The sequence below is a fragment of the Pristiophorus japonicus genome, chromosome 15, assembly GCF_044704955.1.
Source record: "Pristiophorus japonicus isolate sPriJap1 chromosome 15, sPriJap1.hap1, whole genome shotgun sequence".
Taxonomy (NCBI): domain Eukaryota; kingdom Metazoa; phylum Chordata; class Chondrichthyes; family Pristiophoridae; genus Pristiophorus; species Pristiophorus japonicus.
This window is the reverse complement of record NC_091991.1, coordinates 95,329,845-95,346,527: the sequence shown is the minus strand read 5'-3', so window position 1 is coordinate 95,346,527 and position 16,683 is coordinate 95,329,845. Positions and strand designations below refer to the sequence as shown.

Here is a 16,683-nt window from a genome sequence, read left to right as displayed (position 1 = left end):
ACTCTCACCTCACCTCTGGAATTCAGCTCTTTTGTCCATGTTTGGACCAAGGCTGTAATGACGTCTGGAGCCAAGTGGTCCTGGCGGAACCCAGACTGAGCATCGGTGAGCAGGTTATTGGTGAGTAAGTGTCGCTCGATAGCACTGTCAACGACATCTTCCATCACTTTTCGGTTGATTGAGAGGGCGATGGTCCCAATCATTGGTCGTAAACGACGGGCCAGGTGGGAAACCTGACTTGCTTAGAGATCTTCAGCGGCCCACAGACTGAACAGCCCTCTCCCTCAGACACTGAGCCCTCTCCCTCAGGCACTGAGCCCTCTCCCTCAGGCACTGAGCCCTCTCCCTCAGGCACTGAGCCCTCTCCCTCAGACACTGAGCCCTCTCCCTCAGACACTGAGCCCTCTCCCTCAGGCACTGAGCCCTCTCCCTCAGGCACTGAGCCCTCTCCCTCAGGCACTGAGCCCTCTCCCTCAGACACTGAGCCCTCTCTCTCAGGCACTGAGCCCTCTCCCTCAGACACTGAGCCCTCTCCCTCAGACACTGAGCCCTCTCCCTCAGACACTGAGCCCTCTCCCTCAGACACTGAGCCCTCTCCCTCAGGCACTGAGCCCTCTCCCTCAGGCACTGAGCCCTCTCCCTCAGACACTGAGCCCTCTCCCTCAGGCACTGAGCCCTCTCCCTCAGGCACTGAGCCCTCTCCCTCAGGCACTGAGCCCTCTCCCTCAGACACTGAGCCCTCTCCCTCAGACACTGAGCCCTCTCCCTCAGGCACTGAGCCCTCTCCCTCAGGCACTGGAGCCCTCTCCCTCAGGCACTGAGCCCTCTCCCTCAGGCACTGAGCCCTCTCCCTCAGGCACTGAGCCCTCTCCCTCAGGCACTGAGCCCTCTCCCTCAGGCACTGAGCCCTCTCCCTCAGGCACTGAGCCCTCTCCCTCAGACACTGAGCCCTCTCCCTCAGACACTGAGCTCTCTCCCTCAGACACTGAGCCCTCTCCCTCAGACACTGAGCCCTCCCCCTCAGACACTGAGCCCTCCCCCTCAGGCACTGAGCCCTCTCCCTCAGACACTGAGCCCTCCCCCTCAGACACTGAGCCCTCCCCCTCAGACACTGAGCCCTCTCCCTCAGACACTGAGCCCTCTCCCTCAGACACTGAGCTCTCTCCCTCAGACACTGAGCCCTCTCCCTCAGACACTGAGCTCTCTCCCTCAGACTGAGCCCTCCCCCTCAGGCACTGAGCCCTCTCCCTCAGACACTGAGCCCTCTCCCTCAGACACTGAGCCCTCCCCCTCAGACACTGAGCCCTCCCCCTCAGACACTGCTCTCTCCCCCTCAGACACTGCTCTCTCTCCCTCAGACACTGCTCTCTCTCCCTCAGACACTGCTCTCTCTCCCTCAGACACTGCTCTCTCTCCCTCAGACACTGCTCTCGCTCCCTGACACTGCGCTCTCCCCCCCATCACTCCTACCCTCTCCGTCTCACCCCACTTACCTTCCAGTGTATTCCTTCGACCGTCAGCACCAATCACAACGTCGAATTCAAAATCTGCCACTTTGCTGTTTGGAGGATTGATTTCTGCTCTCCAGCCGGAATCTGCAATGAGAGTCAAGGTTCGTCCATTAGTAAAGGGCATGCTTGGCCCTGCTTCTCGCAGGCCGATTGGTGTGTGGGCCATCAGTGATGACGCCAGCTCTCAGGAATGTTATCACTAGTTGCCTGGGGAAGGTTCTGACTCAGGGTCACATATTAAAGCAACAGCACACTTGCTTGGTTATCCCAGATCCTCCCAACCTGGTCTACATTCAGTCTCCAGGTCTCTAAAAGCTGTATTATTATTGGATAAAGTTTGCCAGGAGTTAGCGTCTCAATGGCCTCTCGCCCATTATCACAGTGCCGCAGTGGTGAATTGTAAGAGCTGTGTGGATCCCGGTTACAGTAATAACGTGGGGAGCGGGGGGGGCTGTGTGGGGGGGGGGGGGTGTGTGGGTGGGTGGGGGGTGTGTGAGGGGGGTGGGGGTGGAGTGGGGGTGGGGGGTGTGTGGGGGGGGGGGTGGGGTGTGTGTGGGTGGGTGTGGGGGGTGTGGGGGGGGGTGTGTGGGGTGGGGGTGGGGTGGGGGGATGTGTGGCGGGGGTGGGGGGTGTGTGGGGTGGGGTGGGGGGTGTGTGGGGGGGGGGTGTGTGTGTGTGGGTGGGGGGGGTGTGGGGGGTGGGGGGGTGTGTGGCGGGGGTGGGGGGTGTGTGGGGTGGGGTGGGGGGTGTGTGGGGGGGGTGTGTGTGTGTGGGTGGGGGGGGTGTGGGGGGTGGGGGGGTGTGTGGCGGGGGTGGGGTGGAGGGGGGGTGGGGTGTGTGGTGGGGTGGAGGGGGGGTGGGGTGTGTGGTGGGGGGTGTGTGGGGGTGGGTGGTGTGTGGGGGTGGGGGGGGTGTGGTGCTGAGAACCACAGAGAGCTTGTGATTAACAATGCTTCTCATTTGAGATGTTTGAAGTATTTTGGTATCAAATTACATATTAAAGGCTCAATCAATGAAACAGGCTTTGCGTATGGGGAGGTCAAGTCAGAACATGATATTGTGCAGTGAAAACCACCAAACTCTACTGCAGAGAGTGATGCAACGGGTCATCAATAAGCAACGTCTACTGCTCAAATCAGTAGGTGATAAACCCTGTAACAGGCCAGTCAGCCTAGAGTCAGTAATGAGGAAACTCAGGAACAATAGTCCGAGACTAAATTAATTGTCACTTGGAAGACTATAGGTTAATAAATGAAAGCCAGCAGGGATTTGCTAAAGGTCTGACAAACATGACGGAGCTCGTTGATGAAGTAACGGAGGGCAGTGCAGTTAATGATGTGTGCAAGATCTTTCAACAAGCGTTTGATCAAGTTCTACAAAATGGACATGTTAGCAAAAGTGAAGCCCATTGAATGAAAGGGACAGTGGCTAATATGTCCCCGAACCATATTAGATTTAGTAATGAGCCAGATTTGGTTAACAGTCTAACGGTGTGTGAACATTGAGGTAAGGCCAACTTCAACGGGATGAGACAGAGACTGGGTAAAACGACAGAAGGTCAGTGGGAGGTTTTCAAACAAGAATTGAATGTGATACAGAACCAGTTTATACCTGAGGGACTAGCGCTCTACTTGTTGAAAAAAACCGTTATGGATGACTAGAGGTAAGGGACAGCATAAAACAAAGAAAAAGCATACAAAAATACAAACTAGCACAGATCCTGGCAATTGGGAAAGATACAAAGAGTCACAAAACAGATAGCAAGAGCTACAAAAAGAGAGTATGAAAAGAAACTTGCACAGAGTATCAGAATCAACACAATTCCATTAGGAAAAAGTGTGTGGTCAGAAGCAATGTTGGCCCCTTGCAAACTGACATCGGTGATAGTGTCAGTGATAATCAGGAAATGGCGGACATGTTGCATAATTACTTTGCGTCAGTATTTACAGTAGAGAAAGATGCCAGAAATCCCAAAGAAACGAATACTCAATCAGGGACAGTGACTCAATAAAATTAACGTGTAAAATAACAGTAATGAAGAAAATAATGACACTAAAGAGTGACAAGTCCCCAGGGCCAGATGACTTCCATCCCAGGGGTTTAAAGTGAGTAGCTGAGCACATTGCAGATGCCCCAACTATAATCTTCCAAAGGTCTCTCAATTCAGGAACCGATTCTTCAGATTGGAAAATTGCACATATCATTCTGCTATTTAAGAATGGTGAGAGAGGGAAACCAGTGAATTATAGACCAGTCAGCCTAACATCTGTTGTTGGAAAATTACTAAAGTCTATAATTAAGGATCGGGTGACTGAACACCTTGAACATTTTCAGCTCATCAGAGAGAGCTGGCATGGATTTGTGAAAGGTAGGTCATGCCTGACAAACCTGATTGAATTTTTTGAAGAGGTGATTAAAGTCGTCATTATCATCATCATAGGCAGTCCCTCGGAATCGAGGAAGACTTGCTTCCACTCGTGAAATGAGTTCTTTGGTGGCTGAACAGTCCAATACGAGAACCACAGTCCCTGTCACAGGTGGGACAGACAGTTGTTGAGGGAAGGGGAGGGTGGGACAGATTTGCCGCATGCCCCTTCCGCTGCTTGTGCTTGTTTTCTGCATGCTCTCGGCGTTGAGACTCGAGGTGCTCAGCGTCCTCCCGGATGCACTTCCTCCACTTAGGGTGGTCTTTGGCCAGGGACTCCCAGATGTCAGTGGGGATGTCGCACTTTAACAAGGAGGCTTTGAGGGTGTCCTTGTAACATTTCCGCTGCCCACCTTTGGCTCGTTTGCCGTGAAGGAGCTCCGCATAGAGCAATTGCTTTGAGAGTCTCATGTCTGGCATGTGAATTATGTGGCTTGCCCAGCAGAGCTGTTCAAGTGTGGTCAGTGCTTCAATGCTGGGGATGTTAGCCTGGACAAGGACGCTGATGTTGGTGCGCCTGTCCTCCCAGGGGATTTGTAGGATCTTGCGCAGACACCATTGGTGATATTTCTCCAGCGACTTGAGGTGTCTACTGTACATGGTCCATGTCTCTGAACCATAGAGGAGGGCGGGTATTACTACAGCCCTGTAGACCATGAGCTTGGTGGCAGTTTTGGAGGTCTGTGTCTTCAAACACTCTTTTCCTCAGGCGGCCGAAGGCTGCACTGGTGCACTGGAGGCAGTGTTGGATCTCGTCGTCGATGCCTGCTCTTGTTGATAGGAGGCTCCCGAGATATGGGAAGTGGTTCACAGTGTCCAGGATCTTGATGACTAAAGTAGTGGACAGGGGAATGTCATTTATATGGATTTGCAGAAGGCATTTGATAAAGTCCCACAAAAGAGACTGTTAACTAAGGTTGAAGCCCATGGAAATGAAGGCGAATTATTGACCTGGTTAGGAAATTGGCTGAGCGGCAGAAGACAGAATCAGAGAATGGTTACAGCACAGAAGGAGGCCATTCGGCCCATCAAGCCTGTGCTGGCTCCCTGCAAAAGCAATTCAGCTGGTCCCACTCTCTCACCCTTTCCCCATAGACCCCCAAAACCATTCTTTTGGGTACTTATCCAATTCCCTTTTAAAAACCACAATTGAGTCTGCCTCCACCACCCTTTCAGGCGGTGCATTCCATATCCTAACCACTCGCTGCGTAAAAGAGTTTTTCCTCGTGTCGCCTTTGGTCCTTCTGCCAATCGCCTTAAATCTGTGTCCTCTGGTTCTCAACCCTTCCGTTAATGGGAACAGTTTCTCTCTACTCTGTCCAGAACCCTCATGATTTTGAACTCCTCTATCAAATCTCTTCTCAATTTTCTCTGCTCTAAGGAGAACAACCCCAGCTTCTCCAGTCTATCCCTGGAACCATTCACGTAAATCTTTTCTGCACCCTCTCTAAGACCTACACTTCCTTCCTAAAGTGTGGTGACCAGAATTGGACAAAATACTCCAATTGAGGCCGAACCAGTGTTTTATAAATGTTCATCATAATTTCCTTCCTTTTGTTCTCTATGCCTCTATTTATGAAGCCCAGGATCCTGTATGCTTTTTAAAGTGCTTTCCCAACCTGCCCTGCCACCTTCAACAATTTGTGCACATATACCCCCAGGTCGCTCTGTTCATGCAGCCCCTTTAGGATTGTATCCTTCAGTTTATATTGCCTCTCCTCATTCTTCCTACCAAAATGTATCACTCACGTGTCCACCTATTCCACCAGCCTGTCTATGTCTTCTTGAAGTCTATCACTATCCTCCTCACTGTTCACTATACTTCTAGTTTTGTGCAAATTTTGAAATTGTACCATGTACACCCAAGTCTAAGTCATTAATATTTATCAAGAAAAGCAGTGGTCCTAGTACCGACCCCTGGGGAAGACCACTGTATACCTTCCTCCAGTCCGAAAATCAACCGTTCACCACTACTCTCTGTTTCCTGTCACTGAGCTAATTCCATATACATGCTGCCACTGTCCCTTTTATTCCATGGCCTTCAACTTTGCTGGCAAGCCTGGTAAGAGAGGAGGATAATGGGCATATACTTTTATTGATAGAATGTGACTAGAGGTGTCCGTAGGGATCTGTGTTGGGCCTCAACTATTCACATATTAATGAATTCGATAATGGAATAGAAAGCCACATATCCAAATTTGCCAACGACACAAAGATTGTAGGCAGTATAGATGAAAGTATAAAATTACAAGAGATAATGATAGATTAAGTGTATGGTCAAAGAGGAGGTATTGAGGGGTTTAGTAGTTTTTAAAATGGATAAATCCCCAGGCCCAGATGAAATGTATCCCAGGCAGTTAAGCGAAGCAAAAGAGAAAATAGCAGAGGCTTTGACCATCATTTTTCAATCCTCTCTGGCTTCAGGTGTGGTGCCGGAGGACTGGAGGACTGCTAATATGGTACCTTTGTTTAAGAAGGGAGAAAGGGATAGACTGAGTAATTACAGGCCAGTCGGCCTAACCTCAGAAGTGGGAAAATTATTGGAAAAAATCCTGAAGGACAGGATAAATCTTCATTTAGAAAGACACGGATTCATCAAGGACAGTCAGCATGGATCTGTTAAGGGAAGGTTGTGTCTGACTAACTTGATTGAATTTTTCGAGGAGATGACCAGGAGGGTCGATGAATGGGTATAATGTAGTGTATATGGATTTTAGCAAAGTTTTTGATAAGGTCCCACATGGCAGACTGGTCACGAAAGTAAAAGCCCATGGGATCCAGGGCAAAGTGGCAAGTTGGATCCAAAATTGGCTCAGAGGCAGAAAGCAAAGGGTAATGGTTGGTGGGTGTTTTTGTGACTGGAAGGATGTTTCCAGTGGGGTTCCACAGGGCTCAGTGCTGGGTCCCTTGCTTTTAGTATTATACATCAATGATCTAGACTTGAATATATGGGCTATGATTAAAAAGTTTGCAGATGATACGAAAATCGATGCATAAGAACATAAGAAATAAGAGCAGGAGTAGGCCACCTGACCCTCGAGCCTGCTCCGCCATTTAATAAGATCATGGCTGATCTGATCATGGACTCAGCTCCACTTCCCTGCCCGCTCCCCATAACTCTTTATTCTCTTATTGCTCAAAAATCTGTCTATCTCCGCCTTAAATATATTCAATGACCCAGCCTCCACAGCTCTCTGGGGTAGAGAATTCCATAGATTACAACCCTCTGAGAGAAGAAATTCCCCCTCATCTCAGTTTTAAATGGGCGGTCCCTTATTCTGAGATTATGTCCCCTAGTTTAAGTTTCCCCAATGAGTGGAAATATCCTCTCTGCATCCACATTGTCGAGCCCTCTCATTATCTTATATGTTTCGATAAGATTACCTCTTATTCTTTTGAACTCCAATGTATATAGGCCCAACCTACTCAACCTATCTTCATAAGTCAACCCCTCATCTCTGGAATCAACCTAGTGAACCTTCTCTGAACAGTCTCCAATGCAAGTATATCCTTCCTTAATTGCCGAGACCAAAACTGTATGCAGTACTCCAGGTGTGGCCTCACCAATACCCTGTACAGTTGTAGCAGGACTTCCCTGCTTTTATACTCTATCCCCTTGCAATAAAGATAAACATTCCATTTGCCTTCCTGATTACTTGTTGATTTTTGCAGCGCAACAGCCCTTATACATGGCCTTCTTCGATCTTACAAAAGCCTTTGACATTGTCAACCGCGAGGGTCTATGGAGCATCCTCCTCCGTTTTGGATGCCCCCAAAAGTACGTCACCATCCTCCGCCTGCTCCACGACGACATGCAGGCCGTGATCCTTACCAATGGATCCATCACAGACCCAATCCACGTCCGGACCGCGGTCAAGCAGGGATGCGTCATCGCCCCAACCCTCTTCTCAATTTTCCTCGCTGTCATGCTCCACCTCACAGTCAACAAGCTCCCCGCTGGAGTGGAACCAGTGGGAAGCTGTTTAACCTTCGCCGTCTCCAGGCCAGGTCCAAGACCATCCCAACCTCTGTCGTCGACCTACAGTACACAGACGACGCCTGCGTCTGCGCACATATAGGGCCCAAGTTTCCACAAGAAAAAAAACGGGCGCCCCTTCGAGCTGGGCGCCCGTTTTTCGCGCCACAAAGTGCGCCTAACAAAATCCTCGGTATTCTCCACTTACTTGTAGGTCCTCTGGCCCTCGGCGCAGCCAGCACGAGCTGTAGGGGGGCGGAGCCAGGTCCCTGCGCTGAAAACAGTGCCGGGACCTCTGCACATGCGCGCTACAGTGGGCACGCAAGTGCAGTAGCTCCAGGCGCCGAACTGTGTGGGAAGGGCCTAAAGCACGCAGCCCCTAGCCCTGGCCGAATGGCCTCACTGGGGCTGCGTGAATAAGGGTCCTCCCACGGCCAGCTCCTGCTCCCCCCCCCCGACCAGACCCTACACCCGCTCCCCCCTGCCTCCCGACCAGACCCGACACCCGCTCCCCGCCCCCCCTGCCTCCGGACCAGACCAGACACCCGCGCCCCCCCCCCCCCCGACTGGACCCGACCCAACCCGCACTCCTGTTCCCGCTCCCCGCCCCCCCGACTGGACCCAACCCGACCCGCGCTCCCGCCCCCCAACCCGACCCAACTCCCGCTCCCGGACTGGATCCGACCTGACCTCCCCCCCTCTCCCCCTCTCTCTCTCTCTCCCTCCCCCCCTCTCTCTCTCTCCCTCCCCCCCTCTCTCTGTCTCGCTCCCTCCCCCCGCCTCTCTCTCTCTCTCCCTCTCCCCCACCCCCCACCCCGACACGAACCGAACCGAACCTCCCCGACCCGACCCAACCCAACGCAACGCCACCTACCTGTAAATCTGGTGCTGGGGACGGGCCCTGCCCGAAGTCACGGGCCCAGCCCGTTCAGCCTTCGGTCCCGAAAGGCCTGCCTCAAGCACTTTCACACAGGTAGGAAGATGGTTTATTTAATCTTTTCTTTGCTTATAAATGTTTATTCAGGTTGGATTTATTTGTATAATATTTGTATAAGTATAAATAAGGATTTATTATAGAATTTAATGACTTCCCTTCCCCCCCCCCCCCCCCCACCTCATTCTGGACGCCTAATTTGTAACCTGCGCCTGATTTTTTAATGTGTCGAACAGGTTTTTTCACTTGCTCCATTCTACTTTAGTTTGGAGTACGTTTTCACTGTGGAAACTTTCAAATCAGGCGTCAGTGGCCGGACACGCCCCCTTTTGAAGAAATAATTCTGTTCCAAAGTAGAACTGTTCTACCTGACTAGAACTGCAGAAAAAAAAATGTGGAGAATTGCGATTTCCAAGATAGTCCATTCTCTACCATTTGCTCCTAAAAATCAGGCGCAAATCATGTGGAAACTTGGGCCCATAGAGGCTGAACTCCAGGACATAGTCGACATATTTACTGAAGCATGGGCCTTATGTTAAACATCAGTAAGACAAAGGTCCTCCACCAGCCTGTCCTCGCCGGACAGCACTATTCCCCCCAGTCATCAAGATCCACAGCGCGGCCCTGGACATCGTGGACCACTTCTCTTATCTCGGGAGCCTCCTATCAACAAGAGATGGCAATGACGACGAGATTCAACACTGCCTTCAGTGCGCCAGCGCAGCCTTCGGCTGCCTGAGGAAACGAGTGTTTGAAGATCAGGCCCTCAAAACTGTCACCAAGCTCATGGCCTACAGGGCCATAGCAAATACCCGCCTTCCTGTATGGCTCAGAGACATGGACCATGTACAGTAGACACCTCAAATCGCTGGAGAAATATCATCAACGATGTCTCTGCAAGATCCTACAAATCCTCTGGGAGGACAGACGCACAAACATTAGCGTCCGCGTCCAGGCCAACATCCCCAGCATTGAAGCACTGACCACGCATGATCAGCTCCGCTGGGCAGGCCACATTGTCCGCATGCCAGACACAAGACTCCCAAAGCAAGCGCTCTACTCGGAACTCGTCCACGGCAAACGAGCCAAAGGTGGGCAGAGGAAACGCTACAATGATACCCTCAAAGCCTCCCTGATAAAGTGCGACATCCACCTAAGAACTCATTTTTAGAGTAGAAGCAAGTCTTCCTTGATTTCGAGGGACTGCCTATGATGATGATCACTTGCTGTAACTGCATACTAACTTTTTGTGTTTCATACACAAGTACCCCCAGGTCTCTCTAAACTGCAGCAATTTCCAATTTTTCTCCATTTAAATTAAAATGTACTTTTTTATTATTCCTACCAAAGTGGATAACCTCACATTTTCTCACATTATTCTCCATCTGCCAAATTTTTGCCCACTCACTTAGCCTGTCTATATCCCTTTGCAGATTTTTTGTGTCCTCCTCACAATTTGCTTTCCCACCCATCTTTGTATCATCAGAAAACTTGGCTACATTATACTCGGTCCCTTCATCCAAGACATTAATATAAATTGTAAATAGTTGGGGACCCAGCACCGATCCCTGCGGCACCCCACTAGTCACGGTTTGCCAAACAGAAAATGACCCATTTATCCCGATTCCATTTTCTGTTAGTTAGCCAATCCTCTATCCATGCTAATATATTACCCCCAACCCCGTGAGCTCTTATCTTGTGCAGTAACCTGTTAAGTGGCATCGAATGCCTTCTGGAAATCCAAATACACCACATCCACTGGTTCCCCCTATCCACTCTGCTCATTACATCCTCAAAGAACTCCAGCAAATTTGTCAAACATAATTTCCCTTTCATAAAACCATGCTGACTCTGCTTGATTGATTAATGCTTTTCCAAATATCCTGCTACTGCTTCCTTAATAACGGACTCCATTGGTGTGGTTGATAATGAAGAAGAAAGCTGCGGACTGCAGGAAGATATCAATCAACTGGTCAGGTGGGCAGAACAGTGGCAAATGGAATTTACTCCGAAGAAGTGTGAGGTGATGCATTTGTGGAGGACTAACGAGGAAAGGGAATACACATTAAATGGTAGGACACTGAGAAGTGTAGAGAAACAAAAGGACCTTGGAGTGCTTGTCCACAGATCCCTGAAGGTAGCAGGCCAGGTAGATAAGATGGTTAAGAAGGCATACGGAATACTTGCCATTATTAGCCGAGGCATCGAATACAAGAGCAGGTGGGTTATGCTTGAACTGTTTAGAACACTGGTTAGGCCACAGCTGAAGTACTGCGTGCAGTTCTGGTCACTGCAAAGGACGTGATTGCACTGGAGAGGGTACAGAGGAGATTAATGAGGATGTTGCCGGGAGTGGAGAATCTTGACTACAAGGAAAGACTGGAGATGCTGGGTTTGTTTTCCTTGGAACAGAGGAGGCTGAGGGGAGACCTGATTGAGGTGTATAAAATTATGAGGGGCCTAGATATAGTGGATAGAAAGGACCTATTTCCCTTAGCAGAAGAGTCAACAACCAGTGGGCATAAATTTAAAGTAATTGGTAGAAGGTTTAGAGGGGATTTGAGGGGAAATTTCTTCACCCAGAGGGTGATGGGGGTCTGGAACTCCCTGCCTGAAAGGGTGGTAGAGGCAGAAACCCTCACCACATTTAAAAAGTACTTGGATGTGCACCTGAAGTGCCGTAACCTACAGGGCTATGGATCAAAAGTTGTAAAGTGGGATTAGGCTGGGTAGCTCTTGGTCGGCCAGCACGGACACGATGGGCCGAAATGGCCTCCTTCTGTGCTGTAAATTTCTATGATTCTATGAAAACTGTGGCAAATAGATTTCAATATGTGAGGTTATCCACTTTGAATCTAAAATGGATAGAACAAGGCACTTTCTAAATGGTGAAAAGCTAAAAACAGTGGATGTCCAAAGAGACTTGGGGGGGCAATCCAGGCACATCGATCATTAAAATGTCATGAATAGGCGCAGAAAATTATCAAAACGTCTAATGGAATACTGGCCTTTATATCTGGAGGACTAGAACACAAGGGGGTAGAAGTTATGCTGTAGCTGTACAAAGCCCTGTTTAGCCCACACCTGGAGCACTGTGAGCAGTTCTGGGCACCACATCTGAGGAAGGATATATTCGCCTTGGAGAGAGTGCAGCGTAGGTTTACCAGAATGGTACCCGGACTTCAAGGGTTAAGTTATGAGAGTAGATTACACAAACTTGGCTTGTATTCCCTGGAATTTAGAAGGTTACGTGGTGATTTGATTGACGTTTTCAGGAAACTAAGGGGAACAGAGAGTGTAGATAGAGAGAAACTGTTCCCAGTGATCGGGGAGTCTAGGGCTAGGGGGCAGAGTCTAAACATTAGAGCCAGACCTTTCAGGAGTGAAATTAGGAAACACTTCTACATACACAGGGTTGTAGAGGTGTGGAACTCTCCCGCAAACGACAATTGATACTCGATCAATTGATCATTTTAAATCTGAGATTGATAGCTTTTTGTTAAGGGACATGATTGGGGCACAGATGGGTATATGGAGGTCGGTCGCAGATCAGCCATGATCTCAGTGAATGGCGGAACAGGCTCGAGGGGCTCAATGGCCGAATCCTGTTATGATGTTCCTGTTTGGATAATAAATTGGTGATCAGACAGAAAGTAGACAGTAGTGGTGAACGGTTGTTTTTCAGACTGGAGGGAAGTGTGCGATAGTGTCCCCTGGGGTCAGTGTTGGGACTTCTGCTCTTTTTGATTATATATTAATGACCTCGATTTGGGTACACAGGGCATCATTTCAAAGTTTGCAAATGACATAAGAACAAAGAAATAGGAGCAGGAGTAGGCCATTTGGCCATTTCAGCCTGCTCCGTCATTCAATAGAAAGAAAGACTTGCATTTATATAGCGCCTTCATGGCCATCGGACATTTCAAAGCGCTTTACAGCCAATGAAGTGTAGTCACTGTTGTAGTGTGACAATAGGATCATGGCTGATCTTCTGCCTCAACTCCACTTTCCTGCACTATTCCCATATCTTTTGATTTCCTTAATTTCCAAAAATCTATCAATATCTTCCTTGAATATACTCAATGACTGAGCCTCCACAGCCCTCTGGGGTAGAGAATTCCAGAGATTCACCACCCTCTGAGTGAAGAAATTTCTCCCCATCTCAGTCCTAAATGGCCGACTCCTTATCCTGAGACTGTGACCCCTGGTTCCCGACTCCCCAGCCCGGGGGAAACACCCTCCCTGCATCTACCCTGTCAAGCCCTGTAAGAATTTTGTATGTTTCTAAGAGAGCCCCTCTCATCCTTCGAATATCCAATGAATACAGGCACAGTCGATCCAGTCTCTCCTCATGTCAGTCCTGCCATCCCGGGAATCAGTCTGGTGAACCTTCGCTGCTCTCCCTCAATAGCAAGAACGTCCTTCCTCAGGTTAGAAGACCAAAACTGAACACAATATTCCAGGTGAGGCCTCACCAAGGCCCTGTACAACTGCAGTAAGACCTCCCTGCTCCTATACTCAAATCCCCTAGCTATGAAGGCCAACATACTATTTGCCTTCTTCACCACCTGCTGTACCTGCATGCCAACTTTCAATGACTGATGTACCATGACCCCCAGGTCTCGTTGCATCTCCCCTTTTCCTAATCTGCCGCCATTCAGATAATACTCTGCCTTATGTTTTTTCCACCAAAGTGAATAACCTCACAATTATCCACATTATACTGCATCTGCCATGCGTTTGCCCATTCACCTAATCTGTCCAAGTCACCCTGCAGCCTCTTAGCTTTCCCATCACAGCTCACACCGCCACCCAGCTTAGCGTCCTCCTCACAGCTCACACCGCCACCCAGGTGTGAGCTGTGAGGAGGACGCTAAGAGGCTGCAGGGTGATTTGGACAGGTTAGGTGAGTGGGCAAACGCATTGTAGATGCAGTATAATGTGGATAAATGTGAGGTTACTCACTTTGGTGGCAAAACCATGAAGGCAGAATATTATCTGAATGGCGGCAAATTAGGAAAAGGGGAGGTGCAACGAGACCTGGGTGTCATGGTACATCAGTAAACTTGGAGATATTACACTCAATTCCTTCATCTAAATTAATGATTTACAATGTATACTGTAAATAGCTGGGGTCCCAGCACTGAGCCCTTGTTTTGTTTACTAACCTCTTGTATGGCACCTTATCGAATGCCTTCTGAAAATCCAAATATACCACATCCACTGCTTCCCCTTATCCACCCTGCTCATTACATCCTCAAACTCAGGAGGTAAAAGACAAGCTGGTGAAATGGGCAAACACACAGAAAAGTGTGAAGTGATGGATTTTGCATTTTCCCCCAGTCCTCCAAGCAAACCTACCGTGATCAGGACCCTTGTGCTCAGCCCCATTTCCGCACCACTACACCCCCCACAATCACAACTTCAGTGACATGGAGAGACTGGAGAAGCTGGGGTTGTTCTCCTTAGAGCAGAGAATAATAAGAGGAGATTTAATAGCGGTGTTCAAAATCAAGAATGGTGAAGGAGATAAGGAGAAACTGTTTGCGGTGGTGAAGGCTTGATAATGAGAGGGCATATGTTCAAGGTACCTGGAAAAAGAACCAGAGGCGAGATGAGGAGAATTTATTTTATGATCGGGAACGCGCTGCCTGAAAGGGTGGTGGAAGCAGATTCAAAAACAACTTTCAATTGGGAATTTTGGATACATACTTGAAATGGAAACCTTTGCAGAGCAGGGAGTGTGAGACTAATGGAACAGCACTTTCAAAGAACCGGCACAGGCATGATGGGCCAGATGGCCTCCTACTATTCTGTAAGATTCTACACCCACCCGCGCAGCACCACCCACCCACGCAGGGCCTCACACCCACCCCGCAGGGTCTCACACCAACCCCCGCAGCACCACTCACCCCCGCAGGGCCTCACACTCACCCGCGCAGCACCACCCACCCACGCAGGGCCTCACACACACCCCCGCAGAGCCTCACAACCACCCGCGCAGCACCACTCACCCGCACAGGGACTCACACTAACCCGCGCAGCACCATCCACCCCCGCAGGGCCTCACACCCACCCCCGCAGGGCCTCACACCCACCCGCGCAGCGCCACTCACCCCCACAGGGCCTCACACTCACCCCCGCAGCACCACCCACCCACGCAGGGCCTCACACCCACCCCCGCAGGGCCTCACACCCACCCGCGCAGCACCACTCACCCCCACAGGGCCTCACACTCACCCGCGCAGCACCACCCACCCACGCAGGGCCTCACACTCACCCGCGCAGCACCACCCACCCCCGCAGGGCCTCACACTCACCCGCGCAGCACCACTCACCCCCGCAGGGCCTCACACCCACCCCGCAGGGCCTCACACCCACCCCCGCAGCACCACTCACCCACCCGCGCAGCACCTCACACCCACACCCGCAGGGCCTCACACCCACCCCCGCAGCACCACTCACCCCCACAGGGCCTCACACTCACCCGCGCAGCACCACTCACCCCCACAGGGCCTCACACTCACCCCCGCAGCACCACCCACCCACGCAGGGCCTCACACCCACCCCCGCAGGGCCTCACACCCACCCGCGCAGCACCACTCACCCCCACAGGGCCTCACACTCACCCGCGCAGCACCACCCACCCCGCAGGGCCTCACACCCACCCCCGCAGCACCACTCACCCCCACAGGGCCTCACACCCACCCCGCAGGGCCTCACACCCACCCCGCAGGGCCTCACACCCACCCCCGCAGGGCCTCACACCCACCCCGCAGCACCACTCACCCACCCGCGCAGCACCTCACACCCACCCCCGCAGGGCCTCACACCCACCCCCGCAGCACCACTCACCCCCACAGGGCCTCACACTCACCCCCGCAGCACCACTCACCCCCACAGGGCCTCACACCCACCCCGCAGGGCCTCACACCCACCCCCGCAGCACCACTCACCCCCGCAGGGCCTCACACCCACCCCCGCAGGGCCTCACACCCACCCCCGCAGGGCCTCACACCCACCCCCACAGGGCCTCACACCCACCCCCGCAGGGCCTCACACCCACCCCCGCAGGGCCTCACACCCACCCGCGCAGCACCACCCATCCCCGCAGTGCCTCACACCCACCCCCGCAGAGCTTCACACCCACCCCGCAGGGCCTCACACCCACCCGCGCAGGGCCTCACACCCACCCGCGCAGGGCCTCACACCCACCCCCGCAGCACCACTCACCCCCGCAGGGCCTCACACCCACCCGCGCAGCAGCACCCACCCACCCCCGCAGGGCCTCACACCCACCCGCGCAGCACCACCCACCCACGCAGAGCCTCACACCCACCCCCGCAGAGCCTCACACCCACCCCGCAGGGCCTCACACCCACCCGCGCAGCACCACCCATCCCCGCAGTGCCTCACCCCCACCCCCGCAGAGCTTCACACCCACCCCGCAGGGCCTCACACCCACCCCCGCAGCACCACTCACCCCCGCAGGGCCTCACACCCACCCGCGCAGCACCTCACACCCACCCCCGCAGGGCCTCACACCCACCCCCGCAGCACCACCCACCCGCGCAGGGCCTCACACCCACCCTCGCAGCACCACCCACCCGCGCAGCACCTCACACCCACCCCCGCAGGGCCTCACATCCACCCCCGCAGCACCACCCACCCGCGCAGGGCCTCACACCCACCCGCGCAGGGCCTCACACCCACCCGCGCAGGGCCTCACACCCACCCGCGCAGGGCCTCACACCCACCTGTGCAGCACCACCCACCCGCACAGGGCCTCACACCCACCCGCGCAGCACCACCCACCCGCGCAGTGCCTCACACCCAC

At 52.2% G+C, this 16,683-nt stretch overlaps 1 protein-coding gene across 3 annotated transcripts in view; it reads right to left on the bottom strand.

Annotated features, from left to right (window-relative positions):
• Window positions 1-16,683, bottom strand: part of mical3a (microtubule associated monooxygenase, calponin and LIM domain containing 3a) — a 637,446-nt gene that overhangs the window by 440,901 nt on the left and 179,862 nt on the right. For all 3 annotated transcript variants that reach the window (XM_070900720.1, XM_070900722.1, XM_070900721.1), the window contains exon 5: window positions 1,494-1,595. In XM_070900720.1, the coding sequence (XP_070756821.1) occupies window positions 1,494-1,595 (102 nt within the window). The remainder of the gene's footprint in view (window positions 1-1,493; window positions 1,596-16,683) is intronic.